This window comes from Mastomys coucha, unplaced genomic scaffold (assembly GCF_008632895.1).
Source record: "Mastomys coucha isolate ucsf_1 unplaced genomic scaffold, UCSF_Mcou_1 pScaffold22, whole genome shotgun sequence".
Lineage (NCBI taxonomy): Eukaryota > Metazoa > Chordata > Mammalia > Rodentia > Muridae > Mastomys > Mastomys coucha.
Genome location: NW_022196905.1, coordinates 24,966,430 through 24,984,467, shown reverse-complemented (window position 1 = coordinate 24,984,467; position 18,038 = coordinate 24,966,430). Strand labels below are relative to the sequence as shown.

General features: G+C 44.2%; 1 protein-coding gene across 3 annotated transcripts in view; it reads right to left on the bottom strand.

The window, feature by feature from the left end:
* The window catches only part of Kremen1 (kringle containing transmembrane protein 1), a 70,645-nt gene that overhangs the window by 46,264 nt on the left and 6,343 nt on the right, over window positions 1–18,038 (bottom strand). For 2 of the 3 annotated variants that reach the window (XM_031339873.1, XM_031339872.1), the window contains exon 2: window positions 5,957–6,119. In XM_031339873.1, coding sequence (XP_031195733.1) covers window positions 5,957–6,119 — 163 coding nt within the window. Of the gene's footprint in view, window positions 1–5,956; window positions 6,120–18,038 lie in introns of those variants that run through there. The other variant, XM_031339874.1, reaches the window with a different exon arrangement.

Here is an 18,038-nt window from a genome sequence, read left to right as displayed (position 1 = left end):
TTTTTTTTTTTTAAAGATTTATTTTATTTAGTTTATGTGTATGAGTACTCGGTAGCTGTGCAGATGGCTATGAGCTATCATTTGTGTGGCTGCTGGGAATTGAACTTAGGACCTCTGCTGGCCCCGCTTGCTCAGATGCACCAGAAGAGGGTGTCAGATCTCATTACAGGTGGTTGTGAGCCACCATGTGGTTGCAGGGATCCGAACTCAGGACCTTTGGAAAAGTAGTCAGTGCTCTTACCCTCTGAGCCATCTCACCAGCCCCAAGTCCATTCAGTTTTTCAGCATTGAGTTCCCTGTCATTTCTAATAACTGGTGTATATTTCAATGTCATCTCCACTCAGGAAGGAAAACATGAGCTGGCCAGTTGACTCAGACCAGTAACTCCAGCACCCAAGAAGCTAAAGCTAGAGGGTTGCTACAAGCTCTAGCTCAGCCTGGGCTACACAGCAAGATCCTGTCTCAAGCAAGCAAACAAATCAAACAATAAAACCACAGATAGTACAATTCTTGGAAGTTTCAAAAAGGTAATATTTAGAGAAGGATGTAATCTCAAAAAAAAAAAGGTTACTTTTTGTGTTATTTGAAACAGTGTTTCTCTGTGTAGTCCAGGCTATTCTGGAACTCACTATGTAGACTGGGGTGGCCTCTACCTGCCTCTGCCTCCTGAGTGTAAAAGAATCTCTTATAAGCATCACGGGTCAATAAAAAAGCCAATGGCCAATGAGCTGAGACAGGAAATAGGACATAGGGCACTGGCAGGACGAATAGGATTCTGGGAAATAGTGAGAGAAGAAAAGAAGACTGGTGAGAGATTTGAGAAAGATGCTGAGAGACAGTGTGGGAGACGTTGAAGGAGACACAAAGGAAGAGGCAGACAGGGGCTGAAGGAGAGGTAACTAACCATGTGGAAGACAGAATAGTTTGAATGGGTTAAATCAGTTACAAGCTAGTCAGGGAATGAGCCAACGCTTATGGCCTAGGCATTTATTAATAAATAATTGGGCCAGGCAGTGGTGGCGCACACCTTTAATCCCATCACTTGGGAGGCAGAGGCAGGTGGATTTCTGAGTTCGAGGCCAGCCTGGTCTATACAGTTGAGTTCCAGGTCAACCAAGGCTACACAGAGAAACCCTGTCTCAAAAAACCAAAATAAATAAATAAATAAATAAATATTAATAATAATTGGTCTCAGAGTCATCATTCCAGGAGCAGGAGCTGGGAGAGAAAACAGATTTAATTTTTTTACACCTGAGTGCCTGGATTAAAGTATGTACCACCACATCCGGCTTAATCTCAAATCTTAGAAATGTTTATTTCTAGGATTTGATAAGACTTTGGCATTTTAGGGTTTTTTTGGGGGGTATTCTTTTATGGTTTTATTGTTTTCCTCTTTCAATAATGAATATCCCAAGTATAGTTTCCAAACAGCTAAATAAACTCACATAACACAAACTTGGCTGGCAAGCCTACTCAGTCATGCTGAATAATTCACATGACAGACATGGTCCTCCAGCACCAGAGATCCCTCAGACAGGACACTAACTTTTAACCATGACAATCATGCTTTTTTTTTTTTTTTCCAAGACAGAGTTTCTCTGTGTAGCCTTGGCTGTCCTGGAACTCACTCTGTAGACCAGGCTGGCCTTGAACTCAGAAATCTGCCTGCCTCTGTCCCCCAAATGCTGGGAGACAATTATGCTTTTTAAAGATTGACTTCCACATTTCCAAGTGAGAACAGCTCGGAGTAAATGACCTTCAAGGTTGTTTCTGTGCAGAGACATCACAGCTAATAAAGAGCAGGGCTGGTGAAGCAGCTCAGCAAATGACAGGGGCTGCTACAGGGGGAGAAGCCCACCTCACGTCACCCCTTCCCAAGCCCCTTATTTAGACTCAGAATACTGGAAACCTGACACTCCAGTTAGGCAGGAAATGGGCACAAGGACACCCCCCAGCCCCAGCCCCAGCTTTGCAGCCAGCCCAGAGGCCTGAGCAGACAAGCCCATTGTGTGGCTAAGAGATAAGCTTCTCCAGGCACAAAGGAGCCTTTTCTCTTCTGCGCCCTCAGGCAGGTGCGAGGGACAGCTCTGCTCTTCCTGGGCTCTGCCTCTCTGTCTAATCCAGATACTTTAGGTCCAGCCAGGAGAAGCCGGTTCCCATCACTCGATAGCATGTAGACATCTCAGATGTGATGGATCTGAAAAGTTGTTCAAGGCAAACATGGTGTCGGATGTCAGCTGGGAAATCAAAGTGGCAGGGCTTATACAAAGCCCTTCTTTAAACAGTATGTCACCGTCGTCTTCCTCCCTCTGTTGTGAGTTCAGCTTTGATGTAGTATTGGATAAAACTCCTAGACAACAAGTGTTTATTATCAATGTCAAAGCCATTCTAAAAGCATCTGAATAGCTTAATAAAGAGCAGGCAAGCCTATCCTTACTTCTCCACAGCACTAGAGCAAAAGGCCTGGACTCTGAGGTGATTTCATCAACAGATTCGCCTCCTTCTCTTTTGAAGTATAAACTGGTAATTCTGGTCTGTTACATTCCATCAAATCAGAGGGCTGTAGCCCAAGGAGTTAAGGGGGAAGGTGCTGGGGGAAGGTCCTCCCAGCCCTTAGGTATAGCCCTGGAATGCTAAGAGTGCACTCCTGCAAGCCTGTGAGTATAGACACAGGCACTCATCTAGCAAAGACAGCAGACAATACCAAAGACCCCTCCTCCTTTCTCTAAGTACCCTTCCCCAGCCAGCCATTCTTATGAATAGAAAGACTAGAGGAGGTTAATATAGCAGAAATGGAGTAACTGTGGGGATAAGAGTATGTGCACGTTTATGACTGTGTGTGTTCATGCACGTGTGCATGCTCATGTATGAATACCTATATTCTTGTGAGTCCATGTTCCTGTATGTATGTGTATGTTCACGCATATACTTGTGCATGAGTGTGCATTTAGAGACCAGAGGTCAAACTTGGGTATCATTCCTTAGGTGTAATTCACCTCTCTTATTTTGAAACAGGGTCTCTATCTCTGGCCTGAAACCTCCCGAGTAGCAGGGATCTGCCTGTCTCTGCCTCCCCAGTGTAGGGATTGTTAACATACGACAACTCAGTGCTTTTATTAATGTGGGAGCTACGGATCAAACCAACCAAGCTATCTCCCTTGCATTTTTTTAAAAAAGATTTATTTATTATTATATATAAGTACATTGTAGATGTCTTTACACACACCAGAAGAGGGTGTCAGATCTTATTATGGATGGTTATGAGCCACCATGTGGGTGCTGGGATTTGAACTTAGGACCTTAGGAAGAACAGTCAGTGCTCTTACCCGCTGAGCCATCTCACCAGCCCCGCACTTTTTTTTAAAAAAGATTTATTTATTTTATGTGTATGAGTACACTGTAGTTGTATAGATGGCTGTGAGCCATCATGTGGTTGCTGGGAATTGGGCTCAGGATGGCCCGCTTGCTCCGGCGTAATACACTGTAGCTGTCTTCAGATGCACCAGAAGAGGGCATCAGATCTCATTACGGGTGACTGTGAGCCACCATGTGGTTGCTGGGAATTGAACTCAGGACCTTCGGAAGAGTAGTCGGTGCTCTTACCCACTGAGCCATCTCACCAGCCCCCTCCCTTGCATTTTTAAAAATATTAATTTTACTTATCTGTTTGCAAGTATATGTCCATGTGTAGGGAGCATGTGCCATAGCACATAGAGGACTTGTGGGAGTTGACCCTTTCATCCGGGTCAGGGTATTGAACTTAGGTCATTAGGCTTTGCAGCAAGTACCTTTGCCCATTAAACAATCTCAGCAGCCTATATAAGTGTTTATTTATACAAAATATTAATATGCAAAACATTGAAAATAAATGAAGACTTGGTTAATGAGCATAAGTAAGCCTAATAATGAACTACAAAGGACAGGCGCTAGAGAGATGGCTCAGTGGTCAAGAGCATGCACTGTTCTTCTGGTGGACCTGGAGCCCAGCTCCCAGAATCCCATTGGGTAGCTCACAGCTACCTGTAACTCTAATTATAGGGAATCTGATATCTCCGGCCTTCTGTTGCACCTGCAACTGTATACAGATTCCCCCCCCCCATATACACATAATTTAAAATAATAAGATACATCTTTTAAAAATACAAATGACAGCAAAGTGGAAAGATGCCACACATAATACTTCAGACCTTTGCCAGGCAGGGTTCGAGAAAGATCAGCAAGAGGAGGACTAGCCTATACTACAGAAAGCTTTTACTTGGTTTTGGTTTAGGTTTTTGAGGTGGGAGTTTATATAGCTCACTATGTAGCCAAGGATGCCTTTGGACTCTTGATCTTGCCATAACTGGTTTCTCAAGTGCTGAGATGACAGAATGCACACAATCATGCCTGACTTGGAATAAACTTTTAGTGCTTTTACAAAAACAAATGAAAAACTATAGCAGTAGCAAACATGGGGGACAGTCAATCAGTTGATACAAGTGAGGATAGATGGAAAGAGCTGAAGGGAAGGACAAACAAACCAACCAACATGATCTATAACCTAGTAACGTCAGGACAGCCACAAAGGCCTAGTGTGTTAGCATAGGCATGTGGAGGACAGAGTGGTCCACACAATGCAGGAATAGATGTGTTGGCTCAGCTGGGTCACCAGTGCCCATGTTAGATGTTTCATGTACCAGAAAACCAGAGTCATAGCATGGAACTGGAGGAGGCCTCTGGAATCATTCTTCCTTGTCCTAAAGGCTCAAGAGGCAGCCGCACACCTGTCCTAAGAATGACTGAATTCACCACATTGCTGAACCCTGAGTCATGTTATCATGACCTTGGGTGTAAGTAGCTGAGAGGTATAAACAAAAGTGCTTGGAAATTTTGCTCTGGCTTCTACATACTTGTAATTCTATTTTTATCTTTCTGCCTGTTTGTGTGTGTGTGTGTGTGTTCCAATGGGTGTCTATGCATGTGTGAGGTGTGAGGCTGACTTTGAAGGCTTTCTCCATCGATCTCCACATAATTCATTGAGACTATGTCTCTCACTGAACTCAGGCTAGCCAATATGGTTCCCTAGGTAGTCAGCTCCTGGAATTCCACCTTTGCCTCTGAGCACTAGCACGGCAGGTGGGCTTTCAGGACAGCCAAGAATTTACTTGGGTTCTTGGGATACCAATCTCGCTGGCCGCCAGTGAATCTTAACTTCTCTTTAATCTCAGAAAACAGAGAACCTGACCAAAGCTGTGGTTCACCTCCCACAGATAATCATAAATACACTCTGAAGACGACAGAGTTAAGTTAGGGCTTCCTGTTGGAGCCAAGCAGTGGTTGTGTCTGTAGTCCAGCTGCTTGATCTGCTTAAGAGTAGAGTGACTTGAATCCAGGAGTTCTGGTACAACCTAAGTTACATGGCAGAGAAAGGTTTGGGTCCCAGATTGTCTGAATATCAGCAGCAGCAGTTTTGATGCCCATGAAATGTGCACTGGTGGGAGGACCGCCTGAGAAAATCCTCCCAAAGAGACAAGAGAGTGAGTGACCAGACAAAGCACTGCTGTGAATCCAGCATAAAAGCAAACTAAGGTGGAGAAAAAGGAGAGAGGAAGAAAGAGAGAAAGACATGGATTCATTTTTATTTCTTTTGTGTGTTTCACTGTATGTTTATCTGTGTGCCGCATACAGTGCCTGTGGAGGTCAGAAGAAGGTGTGTGGTCCCCCAGAACCAGAGTTACAGACTGTTCTGAGCTCGAATGTGGGTGCTGGGAATTGAACCCAGGTCCTCTGGAAGAGTGCTAAGAACTCTTAACTGTTGAGCCTTCTCTCTGGTTCTGATTAGTTCATCTTAAAAACAATGATATGGTTCTGTGAGTTGGCCAACAGAGATAAGAAAGCATTCCAGCTGTGAGAAGGGCTGGAAGCAGCTGGCCGAGGCGACCAGGGATCATCTCGAGGCACCGTGGCCCCATCTTACCTGCAGTAGTTGTGCTCACCCAGACCTCCTTCCCCATTGGGGTATTTCAGCGTGTTGTATGGATGCTGGAAAGTCTCGTTCCAGAACAGACATGGCTTCCCACCTTGCAGTGCTGTCCAGCTCTGTGTTCCCCTATAGTCTGCACCGTTGGCTGTGAAACACTCTAGAAGGAGGAAAACAGCATACTCATTTTCTGGCAACATTTATAGTTTCCTCCCTCTCTGGTGAATGTTTTATTTGTTTTGTTTGGATTAAGCTAGAAATGGATCATGTTTTGCTAGATCCTGGGCAGCCTGCTGGGCTGACTGAATCTGCAAAGAGGTGCCCTGTAACACTGGCACTGTTGGCACCAGCTTGTTGGGGCACTGGGACATTTCCCTTGAAGTCTACAGGTCCCAATGAAGATATAACCATGGAGCTGAAATGTGTTGAAATGTTCATGAAGTGAGCCAAGAAACCTGCAAACCTAGAATAGTTGCTAATAGCCATAATAGCCATGCACATGGACTTCTGGGCCCTCGGAGGGGGCTGCTGCTCTCACCAGCGTCTCCCTGTGGTAACTAGAACCAGGTCAGCAGCTGTAACTGAGTGCTCCCCTACAGTCTGAAAGGCTGCGCTGCCACTTGGATTTAATAAGTATCGGACACAGCAATGCTTTGGAATCCCAATCACACAAATCGGGGGATGACTCACATTCCCTGGTAATGAGGAACAGTCGTCCCTGCATAGTCTGAGGTGCAAGAAAATAGGGGCAACGGAGGATGGGAGTGGCACTTTCTCTCACCTTCTCCTGAAATGCTTTCCTAGAAAATGTGCTGAAATGGTCTTAGGTCTCATTTTATGAGATGACAGATCCTGCAGGTGCAATCATGCACTTCTAAAATCTACGTCTCAGACTGGGGCTAGGGCTGGGCTGACAGGCTTCCTCCCACATATTGTATGCATTAAACTCACAGAGGTTCATGGGAAAGGCAGAGTACAAAGAGCAATTTTTTAAAATTAGCTTAGTTAAAACTGACAGATAGAAGCACTTCAAACACTTCTTTAAGATGTATCACTAGAACCCTGACAGTCTGGGGAGTTACACCAACATTCTTAGCTCTACTCCTTTTTTTCTCTTAGCACACACTGACCTATAACTTCCAGCAAGAAGGACGTGCGTGATGCAGTCTCCCACTGGAAAATGCATGTGCCTGCTCTAGACTAACAGGCATGTGGACAACAGGAACACAGCTCTATCCTGAAAGACATCTGACTACTTAGAGAAACCATCCACAGAGCAGCTTTCTTCTAGTCACGCCTTCCTCCTACCAGTTACTTTGTGTTTTGTCTAGAATGGCACCATTTATGGACAGCTCACCTGATCTAGAATTCTAGGAGACAGAAAACCATAGCAACTCACCATGCCTGGTGCAATGTTAAGTTAGTATGTATGAGTCCTCAAGTATCAGAGGATTTTCTACTAGGGGGTCTATGTTAACAAAAAGCTCAAAGATAATAGGGCATGGTGACTCGGCATAGAATGGCAGATACCAACTAAAGGCTCAGTGTTAGCTCATTGCTTGGATTGCTGCTGACTGGCTCTGCAGCCTTGGACAAGTCAACATCATTCACATCAGTTTAGTATTTACAATGTTCAAGTGTATGCCACACTGATTAAACACACTCCTCTTTACACAGGAGGCATCCAGAGCACTCGCCCACATCCCATGGGACTCCAGAGGAAGCACCCTTCTTCTCCTTCGCCCCACTTCTGTGCTGACTTCCTAAGATGTCCTTAGCCTCCTCACCTTTAGCATCTCTGTTTTGGACCCACTAATCACGAGAGAGCAGTTCAGGGCTCACTTTTCTCTTCTGCTCAAAAGCCCCTTCTCCACACAGAACTCAAAGGTCCCAGGAGAATGAAGATTTGTCCTATGGGTGTTTGAGAGGCCTCTCTGCTTGGAAGCCTGGCTCTTCCCTTAGTTACTCACTGTGGTCAAGCCACACTGGTCTGCTTTTAATCCTGGGAACATACTTTTCCATTTCCTGCCCAAATGTTCTTCCTCTAATATTTCCAGTTGTAAGATAAACATTGCCCCTCAGAATCCCCTTCCCATCTCTGCCTATCCCTGCTTCCTTCATCTGTCCACAGTACTCACTATCTCGAGGGATATACATACACAGCCCTAAATCCAGGCTGTACACACTGCACACAGGCTCAACTAACTGCACACACTCAATGACAACTTCCTAGCCATCATTCCGGCCCTCCTCCCCCCACAACGGTATGAACTGACAGCTATTCACACATTGTAATGGTTTGGCTGTTCTAAATGATCTAAGGATGACTAAAGGCATGTGAAGGGTGTACAATGACATGCAAACAAGTATCTGCACGATAGGTCCTCAGAGGCTAGGGCAAACGCCGTGAGGATACCAAGGGACAGCTCTATTTGAGGGGACAGGGTGGGGAGGATAATGTATGTGGTGCATTCCAACCTAAGTAATTCTGAACCTAATCAGTTCTGAAGTCAGAGGAGTAGATGATTCTATGAATAGCACACCAACCTCTGTCAACTGCTACAATGTTAATTGCTATGTTTGCCCTATTTAATCGTATACACCAAAACATTATATTGCAGAGCTGGGTATGATGGCGCACACTTTTAATCCCAGTACTTCTCAGGCAGTGGCAGATAGAAGAGTTTGAAGCTAGCCTTCAAAGTTGAACTTCTGAGAATTTGAAATAGGTTTACACAGAGCATTCCAGGTTAGTCAGAGCTATATAGTGAAAACCTGCCTCAAAACAAAAGCAGCTGGGTTGTAGTAGTACACGCCTTTAATCCCAGCACGTGGGAGGCAGAGGCAGGTGGATTTCTGAGTTCAAGGCCAGCCTGGTCTACAGAGTAAGTTCCAGAGAAACCCTGTCTCAAAAAAACAAAAAACAAACAAACAAACAAAAGCAAACAAAAAACCCACATTACGTTGTCTACCTTAAATATAGACAATAAAAAAAAAATCTTAAAAAGGAGGGGGCACTGGAGAGATGGCTAAGATGTTAAGAATATTTGCTGCTCTTCCAGGGGACCTGAGGTTGGCTTCTAGCATCCAAATCGGGCAGCTCACAACTGCCTGTAATTCCTGCACCAGAAGACCCAATGCCCTTTCTGGCCTCTGCAGCATACACTTGGCATATACTCATGTACAAACACATACACACAAGTAAAAAGAAAAACAAATCTAAACACAAAAACCAAAAACCCAACAACAAAGCCAACCAAACCAAACCAAACAACAACAACAAAAACACAAGTGGCAAGAAAACAGGGCATGGTGGCACTCACCTGTGATCCCAGCTACAAAGTCAGTTCAAGTCTGGCCTGGGTTGTGTGGGACCCTGTCTCAAACAAGCAAGTAAGCAAGCAAGCAAACAAAAAAGGCGAATGACTCACAAGCCATCAAAACAGGCTTTCACAACCAACGGCCTTAGCAACACACAGTAACTTATGGGTCAAGTTCTCTAAGATTCGGATGGTTTCCTTTGTAACACAAAAGGATGTACCACAGATGGGATTGAGATGCCACTTCACAGCAGAAATGAGACGTTAAAGCCTCTGCTGGCTCAGTTTGTTTTCCTCAGATCTACTCCTTTTAAAGCTTTTTGATCTTGTATAGCTCAGGCTGGCCTAGAGACTCGCCTCTAACTCCTGGTCCTCCTGCCCCTACCTCTTAAACACTAAAAATCACAAGTGTGGAGTCCACTCAGGCATGTTTCTTGCATCCACTCTAAATAAACATATTAGATTTTAAAGATTTTTTTTTTTAAACCAAGCTCGCCTAGAGGTGAGGAAAAGACAAGAACCACAAGGAGTGTTGTGGACTGAAAGTTACCTGTGCATTTTGACTTCATCAGGGTAAGGACAAGGTCAGGAGGGCCCTGCCTCCCTTTCTACTGCTATGAAATTCACATAAGCTTTGTCTAGATGAACAAGGAAGCCTAGAACAACAAAGGAAATCTCTTGATGACTCGTGTGTTCACGTTTCAGTAAAAGAGAAGGAGTAAAGGCAAGGGACCTAACATCCACACCGCCATTCAGGAATTAACTCAACTTTTTTGTTTTGTTTTTTTGAGACAGGGTTTCTCTGTGTAGCCCTGGCTGTCCTGGAACTCACTCTGTAGACTAGGCTGGCCTTGAACTTGGAAATTCATCCACCTCTGCATCCCAAGTGCTGGGATTAAAGGTGTGAGCCACCACTGCCCAGCTTAACTCAACATTTATTCAACCCTTACCATTTCCCGGAGCTGCAGCAAATGTATAGTGAATTCTTGGTGTTTCCATGTTAATGGGGAGCATAGGCTCATAACAGACAGTGAGTGGTCAGTGCTATGAAATAGAGGGGCCAGGCAGGGCTGCTCCTCCTTGATGGTCAGGTGAGTGTGCAGGGATGGAGCTTGGCGCAGAAGGCCCCTCATACCCCTTTCCTTTCAACTCGAAATAGCTACACTCCCAAGATTTAAGAAAACAGAACTAAGATTCAAAAGCCTGGGGTGACTTGAACAGCGAAGACTTGGGGCTTAAATTCCTTTCCAGGCTTAAAATCCTGCAGTTCTTCATGCCTCTCTACCGCAGGTAAGAAGTCTACAGCCACACAGACAAGCGTGGCATTTCCTCCTGGTAGGTCCTTTCCACGTGCCACTTAGGTCCTCCTTTGGTTTAAAGGAAACCACAGCTTTGATATAAATTATGCAATGGGGAAAGAAACAAACAGAAAAAGCAATTGAGGGCACTAGACATGCTCAAAAGTCCAGTACTCAGAAGCAGAGGCAGGAGGGTTTCTGTGAATTTGGGGCCAGTTTAGGCTATATTCTGAGCTCCAGGCTCAGCACAGCCATACAGCAAGACTCTGTCTCAAACAAACAAAAACAAATGAAGAGAAAGGGAAGGAAAGGGTTAATAGAGGCTTCTATGTGTCTGTATCTGGGTCAGAACAGGTAAAAGTCATTCACTGAGGCCCCTCTCAGAAGCCTACCTACCCTTTGGATACATAGTTGCCTTTTAAAATGTTCTCTTCTAATATCTGTACTTAAATCTATATTAAAATCTCTTTGTTTTTGAGACAGGGTCTTTTTCTTTTTCTTTCTTTCTTTTTTTCCCCCGAGACAGAGTTTCTCTGTGTAGCCCTGGCTGTCCTGGAACTCACTCTGTAAAACAGTCTGGCCTTGAACTCAGAAATCCGCCTGCCTCTGCCTCCCAAGTGATGGGATTAAAGGCGTGCGCCACCACCGCTGCACGGCCATGAGACAGGGTCTTAGCTGGTTTTAACTTGTGGCAATTCTGTCTCAGTCTCCAGAGTACCAGGACACAAATGAGCCTCCATGACCAGTAAAACTTTTCTTAGTAAACTCCAACTTTGCTTCAACATATTAAAAACTCATTCTAAAAATCATTACTAGCATACTGTTTTGTAAGAATTCTCCCTTAGGTTCTTGCTAAGAGCTGTAAACTCAGCTAGCCAAGCTTGCCTCCATCTAACCTCCTGATGATCATTTATGCGTTCTTAGATATTAAACTCTTGCCCAAAGTGGACTGAGCACACAAACACTTACTGCGACTTTTGAAGCATCAGTTGCTTTTCTATTAGAGAACACCGCACAGAGCTTCCTTTTCATTTAAGGAGACAGTGTTCTTAAGAACAGGAGCAGGGACCCGAGGAGGGCACGCCTAAGCAGGGCGTGGCTCAGTAATAGAGCACCTCTGAGCATATATGAAGCCCTGGTTCAATCTCCAGTGTATTTACTTACACATACAATATCACAGTAACCAAAAGAAAAGACCATGCTTTCCAAAGCTATTTTAACTGAATTTACATTTTTGTTGATTTAAGAGACAGGGTCTCACTGTGCAGTCCTGGCTGACCTGGAACTCACTATGTAGCTGAGGCTCTCCTCAAACTCTCTCCTGCCTCACCCCGCTGAGATGCTTAGATGGCCTGTGCATATATACTCGTGGAAGGGGAGTTTGAATTCTATTTTACTCTCAAAAATAGTCTTCTTTATAAGAAATGAAATACTGAATTATGTAAAAGACCATTCCACAAAAACAGCCTACAGTGAACAGAGGGTTAAATTTGGAAGTTGTCAGAGAGAGAGGTCTTATTATTAAACAAAAATTTTAAAATGAAGCCAGGTTGGGGTAGGGGCATGCCTTTAATTCCAGGACTCAGGCAGCACAGGCAGGAGGATCTCTGAGTTTGAGGCCAGACTGGTCTACAGAATGAGTTCCAGGATAGCCAGGGTAACATAGCACAGAGAAACCTTGTCTTGAAAAATAAAAAATTAGACAAAAAATTTAAAAAATTTTTTAAAAGGGGGGTGTGAGGTAGCTGAGGACTGGCAAAACAGCTCACTTGGTAAAGGTGATTGAAGCCATGACTTACAACTTAAGTTTGATACTCAGATCGCACATGGCTGAAGGACAGAACTAACTCCAGCAAGTTGTCATATGACCTCTAATATAAGCATGGCAGCAGCTCTCTCTCTGTCTCTGTCTCTGTCTCTCTCTCTCCCCTCTGTCTCTGTCTTTCTCTCTCTTTCCTCTCTCTCTCTCTCTCTCTCTCTCACACACACACACACACACACACACACCACTAAAATGTAATTTTATTTTTTTCTAAAATGAAGCTGGAATAGCAGAACACACTCATAATCCCAAACACTAAGAAGGCAGAGGCAGGAGACTACATGGAGATTCTAGGATACTCCCAGCACTTGGGAGACAGAGGCAGGAGGATTTCTGAGTTCGAGGCCAGCCTGGTCTACAAAGTGAGTTCCAGGACGGCCAGGGCTATACAGAGAAATCCTGTCTCGAAAAATCAAAAATAAAAAATAATAAAAAAAAAAAAAAGCCCTTTTAAAAACTAAGTTGTCAAAGTAGAAAAGGGAGGTGGGGTGGCACTCTATCACATCTGGCTCTCATCTGGAACATGCTTCCCTCCCACCCAGGCAGGGCCCCCTGGGAAACACGCTATGGGTGTTGCTGTGAACACATGTTTTTGCCAGGAACAGCTACCATGAATATGCAGTCGTGTATGAGAAATTTCTACTTAGCATTTAGGCAGAGGTTCTCAACCTTCCAAATGCTGTGACCTTTTAATACAGTTCCTTATGCTGTGCTGACCCCCAACCATAAAATTATTCCATTGGTACTTTATAACTGCTATTTTGCTACTTGTTATGAATCATAATGTAAATATCTGATATGCAGGATATCTGATGTGTGACTCCCAGTCACTTATTGAGGGTATTGCGAGTCTCCCTAAAACACAAAAGGTAGCTGGGGCGTTGCTTGGTGCTTTTGTTTTCCGTGTGCTGAGGACGGAACTCTTGAGCCTCACAAAGGTTACGCACACGCACTGTTAGTCAGCTGCATCCTCAGCCCAGACCGGTTCTGCACTAACTTAGCAGCACTGACGTTCCTAACATATACAGAGATTAAACAAGCCTTAGTTTAAGAAGGGCAGCAAGAAGTTAGCTGCTTTGCAGAGCCCTAAAACATTTCATTAACAAAGCTCCTTGAGGGACTTTACTGTCAAAACCAAAAGGATTTATTCTGTCATGGTTCTCTGATGACAGACCATTCACTTACCCATGTAACATGTAAGTACCACGGTGTACTACATGGGTCTACCTGATTGATGGTACGAACCATTCAATTATCCATGTCATATGTGAGCACCATGGTGTACTACTACTTGAGGTGTTTAATCTATAAATAGCCAGTCCTATCTTAACATCAGATTTCACACACACAAAGTTTTCACACAAGGAAACAGTAAACATGACATTTTCAAGCTCTGAATTTTGCTTTCTGATAGACAGTAGCTCAGTTTACTATTAAAAAACATAACAAAGCCTAGCAGTGGTGGCGCACACCTTTAATCCCAGCACTTGGGAGGCAGAGGCAGGTGGATTTCTGAGTTCGAGGCCAGCCTGGTCTACAGAGTGAGTTCCAGGACAGCCAGGGCTACACAGAGAAACCCTGTCTCGAAAAAACAAAACAAACAAACAAAAACCAACAACAAAAACAAAAAACCCACAACAACAACAACAACAAAAATAAAACAAAACAAAACCCTCAGAAAGTCAGAGGTGAGCTGCTGCGGGGGCTGGACCAAGACAGGCAGTGGTACGGGCCAGTGAACTTCTTAAGCATTTACCTTTTGTTTTGCTTTTGGGGATCTAGCTCAGGCTACCCCACTGTTGTGATGCACTGTCCTCCGAGTATGATATGACTGCTATGATCTTAATCAGAGCAGTTGTGATTACCTGCACGAGGCCCTCACAAGATTGGGCCTGCTGACATCCCTTCACAGAAGAACTGCACAGAATTCCAGCCTGGCTGTACTTGGTTTTGAGGAAATCCAGGAGTATCTTTTGGGGTCACTGTAATAAAATGAACTCACTCATTCTCCAAGCTGGGCTTGACAAAGCTGTTCCTGGTGCCCCATCTAGGGACAAAGGCATTGTTCATATTTCCCAAGGAAAAGCTAAAGCAACATGCATATGTTAGGCAAGCAGTCTACCACTGAGGCTCACAAATGTAATTATGGCACTTGGGAAGATGAGTCATGTGTTTAAGGCTAGTGTAAGCTACAGAGAGAGACCTTGACTCAAAAATAACTTGGTGAAGTGGTGTCCATACCACTGTTCTGTGTATGGCTGAGACTCTCACCACTGAGTGTGGCTGTCCTCTCAACACTTAGAATAGAAGACAGGATCAAGAGCTCAAGGTCTTCCTCAGCTACATGGTGAGGAGAAAACTTGCCATATGTGAGCCCCTATCTCACCCCCTCTACACACACACACACACACACACACACACACACACACACCAACCAAACCACTGTAATCCTTAATATTTCAAGTCAGCACTGAGCTTCATTTCCCAGCTCCATCCTGTTAGGGACGGAACTCAATCCCTGTACTGCAAAGCACACATTCTACTAGTGGACAGTCCGAGACAGCCTAACTTTGAATTCCCCCACGAAGGCAGATCTAAGAAAAGTCTGGTTTTGTTTACATTTGTAAAATGAGGGAAGACCATACATGTATAGTGTGTGTGTGTGTGTTGGGGGATCTGTTACACAACCAAGTACCCCAGGTTTTGGTTTTGTTTTTGTGTTTTTGTTTTGTTTTGTTTTGTTTTTGTTTTTGCCTGTGGATCAGCCTTCTGACTGCCTAGCAATCCCCTCTGAGAAGTTCCAGGAAGTTCTGTGTCAATCAAATACTTGAAAATCAAATACTTGCTAATTTAAAAAACCCTGCCAGACCAGTGCCTGTCATGCCAACACTCAGGAGGTAGGAGGCTGAGGTAGGAGGACTTCAAACACTAAGTTAGCCTCTGATATATAGTGACACATTGTCTCAAGAGACAAATTAAGGCTGAAGATATAGCTCCACTGGTAAAGTGCTTGTCTAGCATAAACAAACATGAATTAGTAAATGGGTTCTACCTCCAGCATTTACTAATAAGCCAGGCATGGTGATGCATACCTACAATCCCAGCATTCAGAAAGCAAGAGACAGGAGGATTATAGTTCAAGACCAGCTTAGGCTACACAAGAGATCCTGTGTATAAGTAAACAGACAGACAGACAGACAGACAGACAGACAGACAGACAGACAGAGAAATGAAATTGATGATAAGGTCATGCCTGTGCCCTTTTGATTTTTAAGACAGTCTCAAGTAGTCTACTTTATGACCTCTCTACACAGACAAGGAAGATCTAGATCATCTAATCTTCCTGCTTCTACCACAAAAGTGATAGGATTACAGGTGTATGCATCCAGGTGCTGGGAATAAATCTAAGACTTTGTGTGTGTTAGGCCAACACTTTGCCAAGTGAGCCATTTTTACATTCTGAATTTGCTTTAAGCAGGAAACAACTGGTTCGTGTCTATACCTTGCCTCATGATCACGTGAGCAATCCTATGGCTTTTTTTTCTTTGCTGTCCTGGATCAGGACTTCACTCATGTTAGGCAAGTGATCTGGCCCATTGAAGTTATATTATATCCCTATCCCCTAGCAATCCTATTTTGTACTGTCTCAAGCTCTCAATCAGACTAAAAAAGAGATTAAAGAAAATAATAAAACCCAGCTTTCAGACAAGTTTTATCAGCACTGCCTGTGACCTACTTTTAAAGTCAGATGACCAGAAAGTTCTCCAATAACGGAGTCCTGGAGGGTGTGGTCCTTGACCATGAAAGCCAGACTCTGGGCTTTTCAGCTGCCTTTAGCTGATATAGGATGGCCAAATAATACCAGAGTTCCCTAGGAGGGAACTAATTGCCAGGTAGACAAGCTCTCTCTGGAGCACATCATCAAAGTAAACACTATAGCAACAGTTACTGGCTTCTGCGATTTGGCACAGAGACAAACAAGACCTAGTGAAAGATACCGGCATGCAGCAGACATTTCATAAGCAAATGTCTTATCAAGACATTTTAATTGATTCCAACATAAAAGTCCAAGTCAAGAGCCATGCTTCAGAAATGCTGGCCAGGGAGAAGGATTAGAGCTGAAAGAAGGACTCAGCCTAGCATTGATCTTGACCGGGCAGGAGTATTAGAGGAGCTGAAAGCCCCACCCAGAAGTCCCTATACCAGGTGGGAGGATTGGCAGTACTGTCATCTGGAGACATGCAGAGCAGCAACACTGAGGACAGATGTGGCCAAGAGTGGCTCTCACTGTCCACAGTTAAAAGGCTCATGCAGTGTTTCCTGGATCTTGGAGGAGGGCCTCAGGTTCACACCCCAGGCTCATGCAGTGTTTCCTCGATCTCAGAGGAGGGCCCCAGGCTCATCAGATGAAAGCACAGGGTGCTCGGTTACATCTGAATCTCAGATAAATACTAAGTAGGAACTGAGGGTGTAGCTCACTGGTAGAGCACTGTCTTGCCTATGTCAGGCCTGAATTCTACCATCAGGATTAAGGAACACACACACACACACACACACACACACACACACACACACTTTTTCTCCCTACCCTTAATCAAACTACTTAACAGTTTCTTAGAAGTATTCCCAAACATTGAATGAGGCACACCAAAACCAAAAATTTGTTTTGTATTGACCTGGTATCAAATTCAGTTGGGCATCCTATACTTTATCTGACAATCCTGAGAGCAAGTAGAAAGTCAGAAAATCCTCACTCCATGCAGGTTTACAGAATGCTTAAGGGACTTAGATGAAGACTGTGAAAAAGTTCTATTTTTTCCAGATAGGGTATCATGCAACCCATATCAGGCTACATAATGGATGGAGGCTGGCCTTAAACGCCTGATCCTGGTGCTTCTACACCCAGAGATTATAGGTATGTGTTATCACACTAAACTTGTACTTCTTTTTGGTTTGTTTGTTTTTGCTGTTTGAGATGGGGTTTCTCTGTGTAATAGCCCTGGCTGTCCTGGAACTCAATTTGTAAACCAAGCTGGCCTCAAATTCACAGTAATCCACCTGCTTCTGCCTCTTGAGTGACTGGATTATAGGTGTATGCCACCATGCCTAGTGGGTGTTCTCTCTTCTCTCTCTCCCTCTCCCTCTCCCTCTCCCTCTCCCTCTCCCTCTCTCTCTCTCTCTCTCTCTCTCTCTCTCTCTCTCTCTCTCTCTCTCTCTCTCTCTCTCTCTCTCTGACATGGTTTTGCTATATTTCTAGTCTTGCCTCAGTTTTTCTGAGTGTTAGGTATGTGTTGTCATTCCCAGCAAGAATCTACTTCTTGGTTGGATATGGTGGGACTCGCCTTTAATCCTAATACTCAGGAGGCAGAGGCAGTCAGATCTCTGAGACAAGAGCAGACTGTTCTACATAGCTATACATACTGTTCAGAACAGGTTAAACTGATGTTGATCTGCATTGCCCTGGAGTAGGCCACAGTGAGAAGACATACTAAAGACACAATTAAGACAGGGGTTTCCCTCAGCACTATCTTTACAGATGGGTAATTCTTTGGTGTAAGGGAATTTCCTATTCCTCCTAGAGTGTTTAACAGCACCTTGGGTTTCTACTTGCTAGATAGTAATAGCATCCCCATGTGACA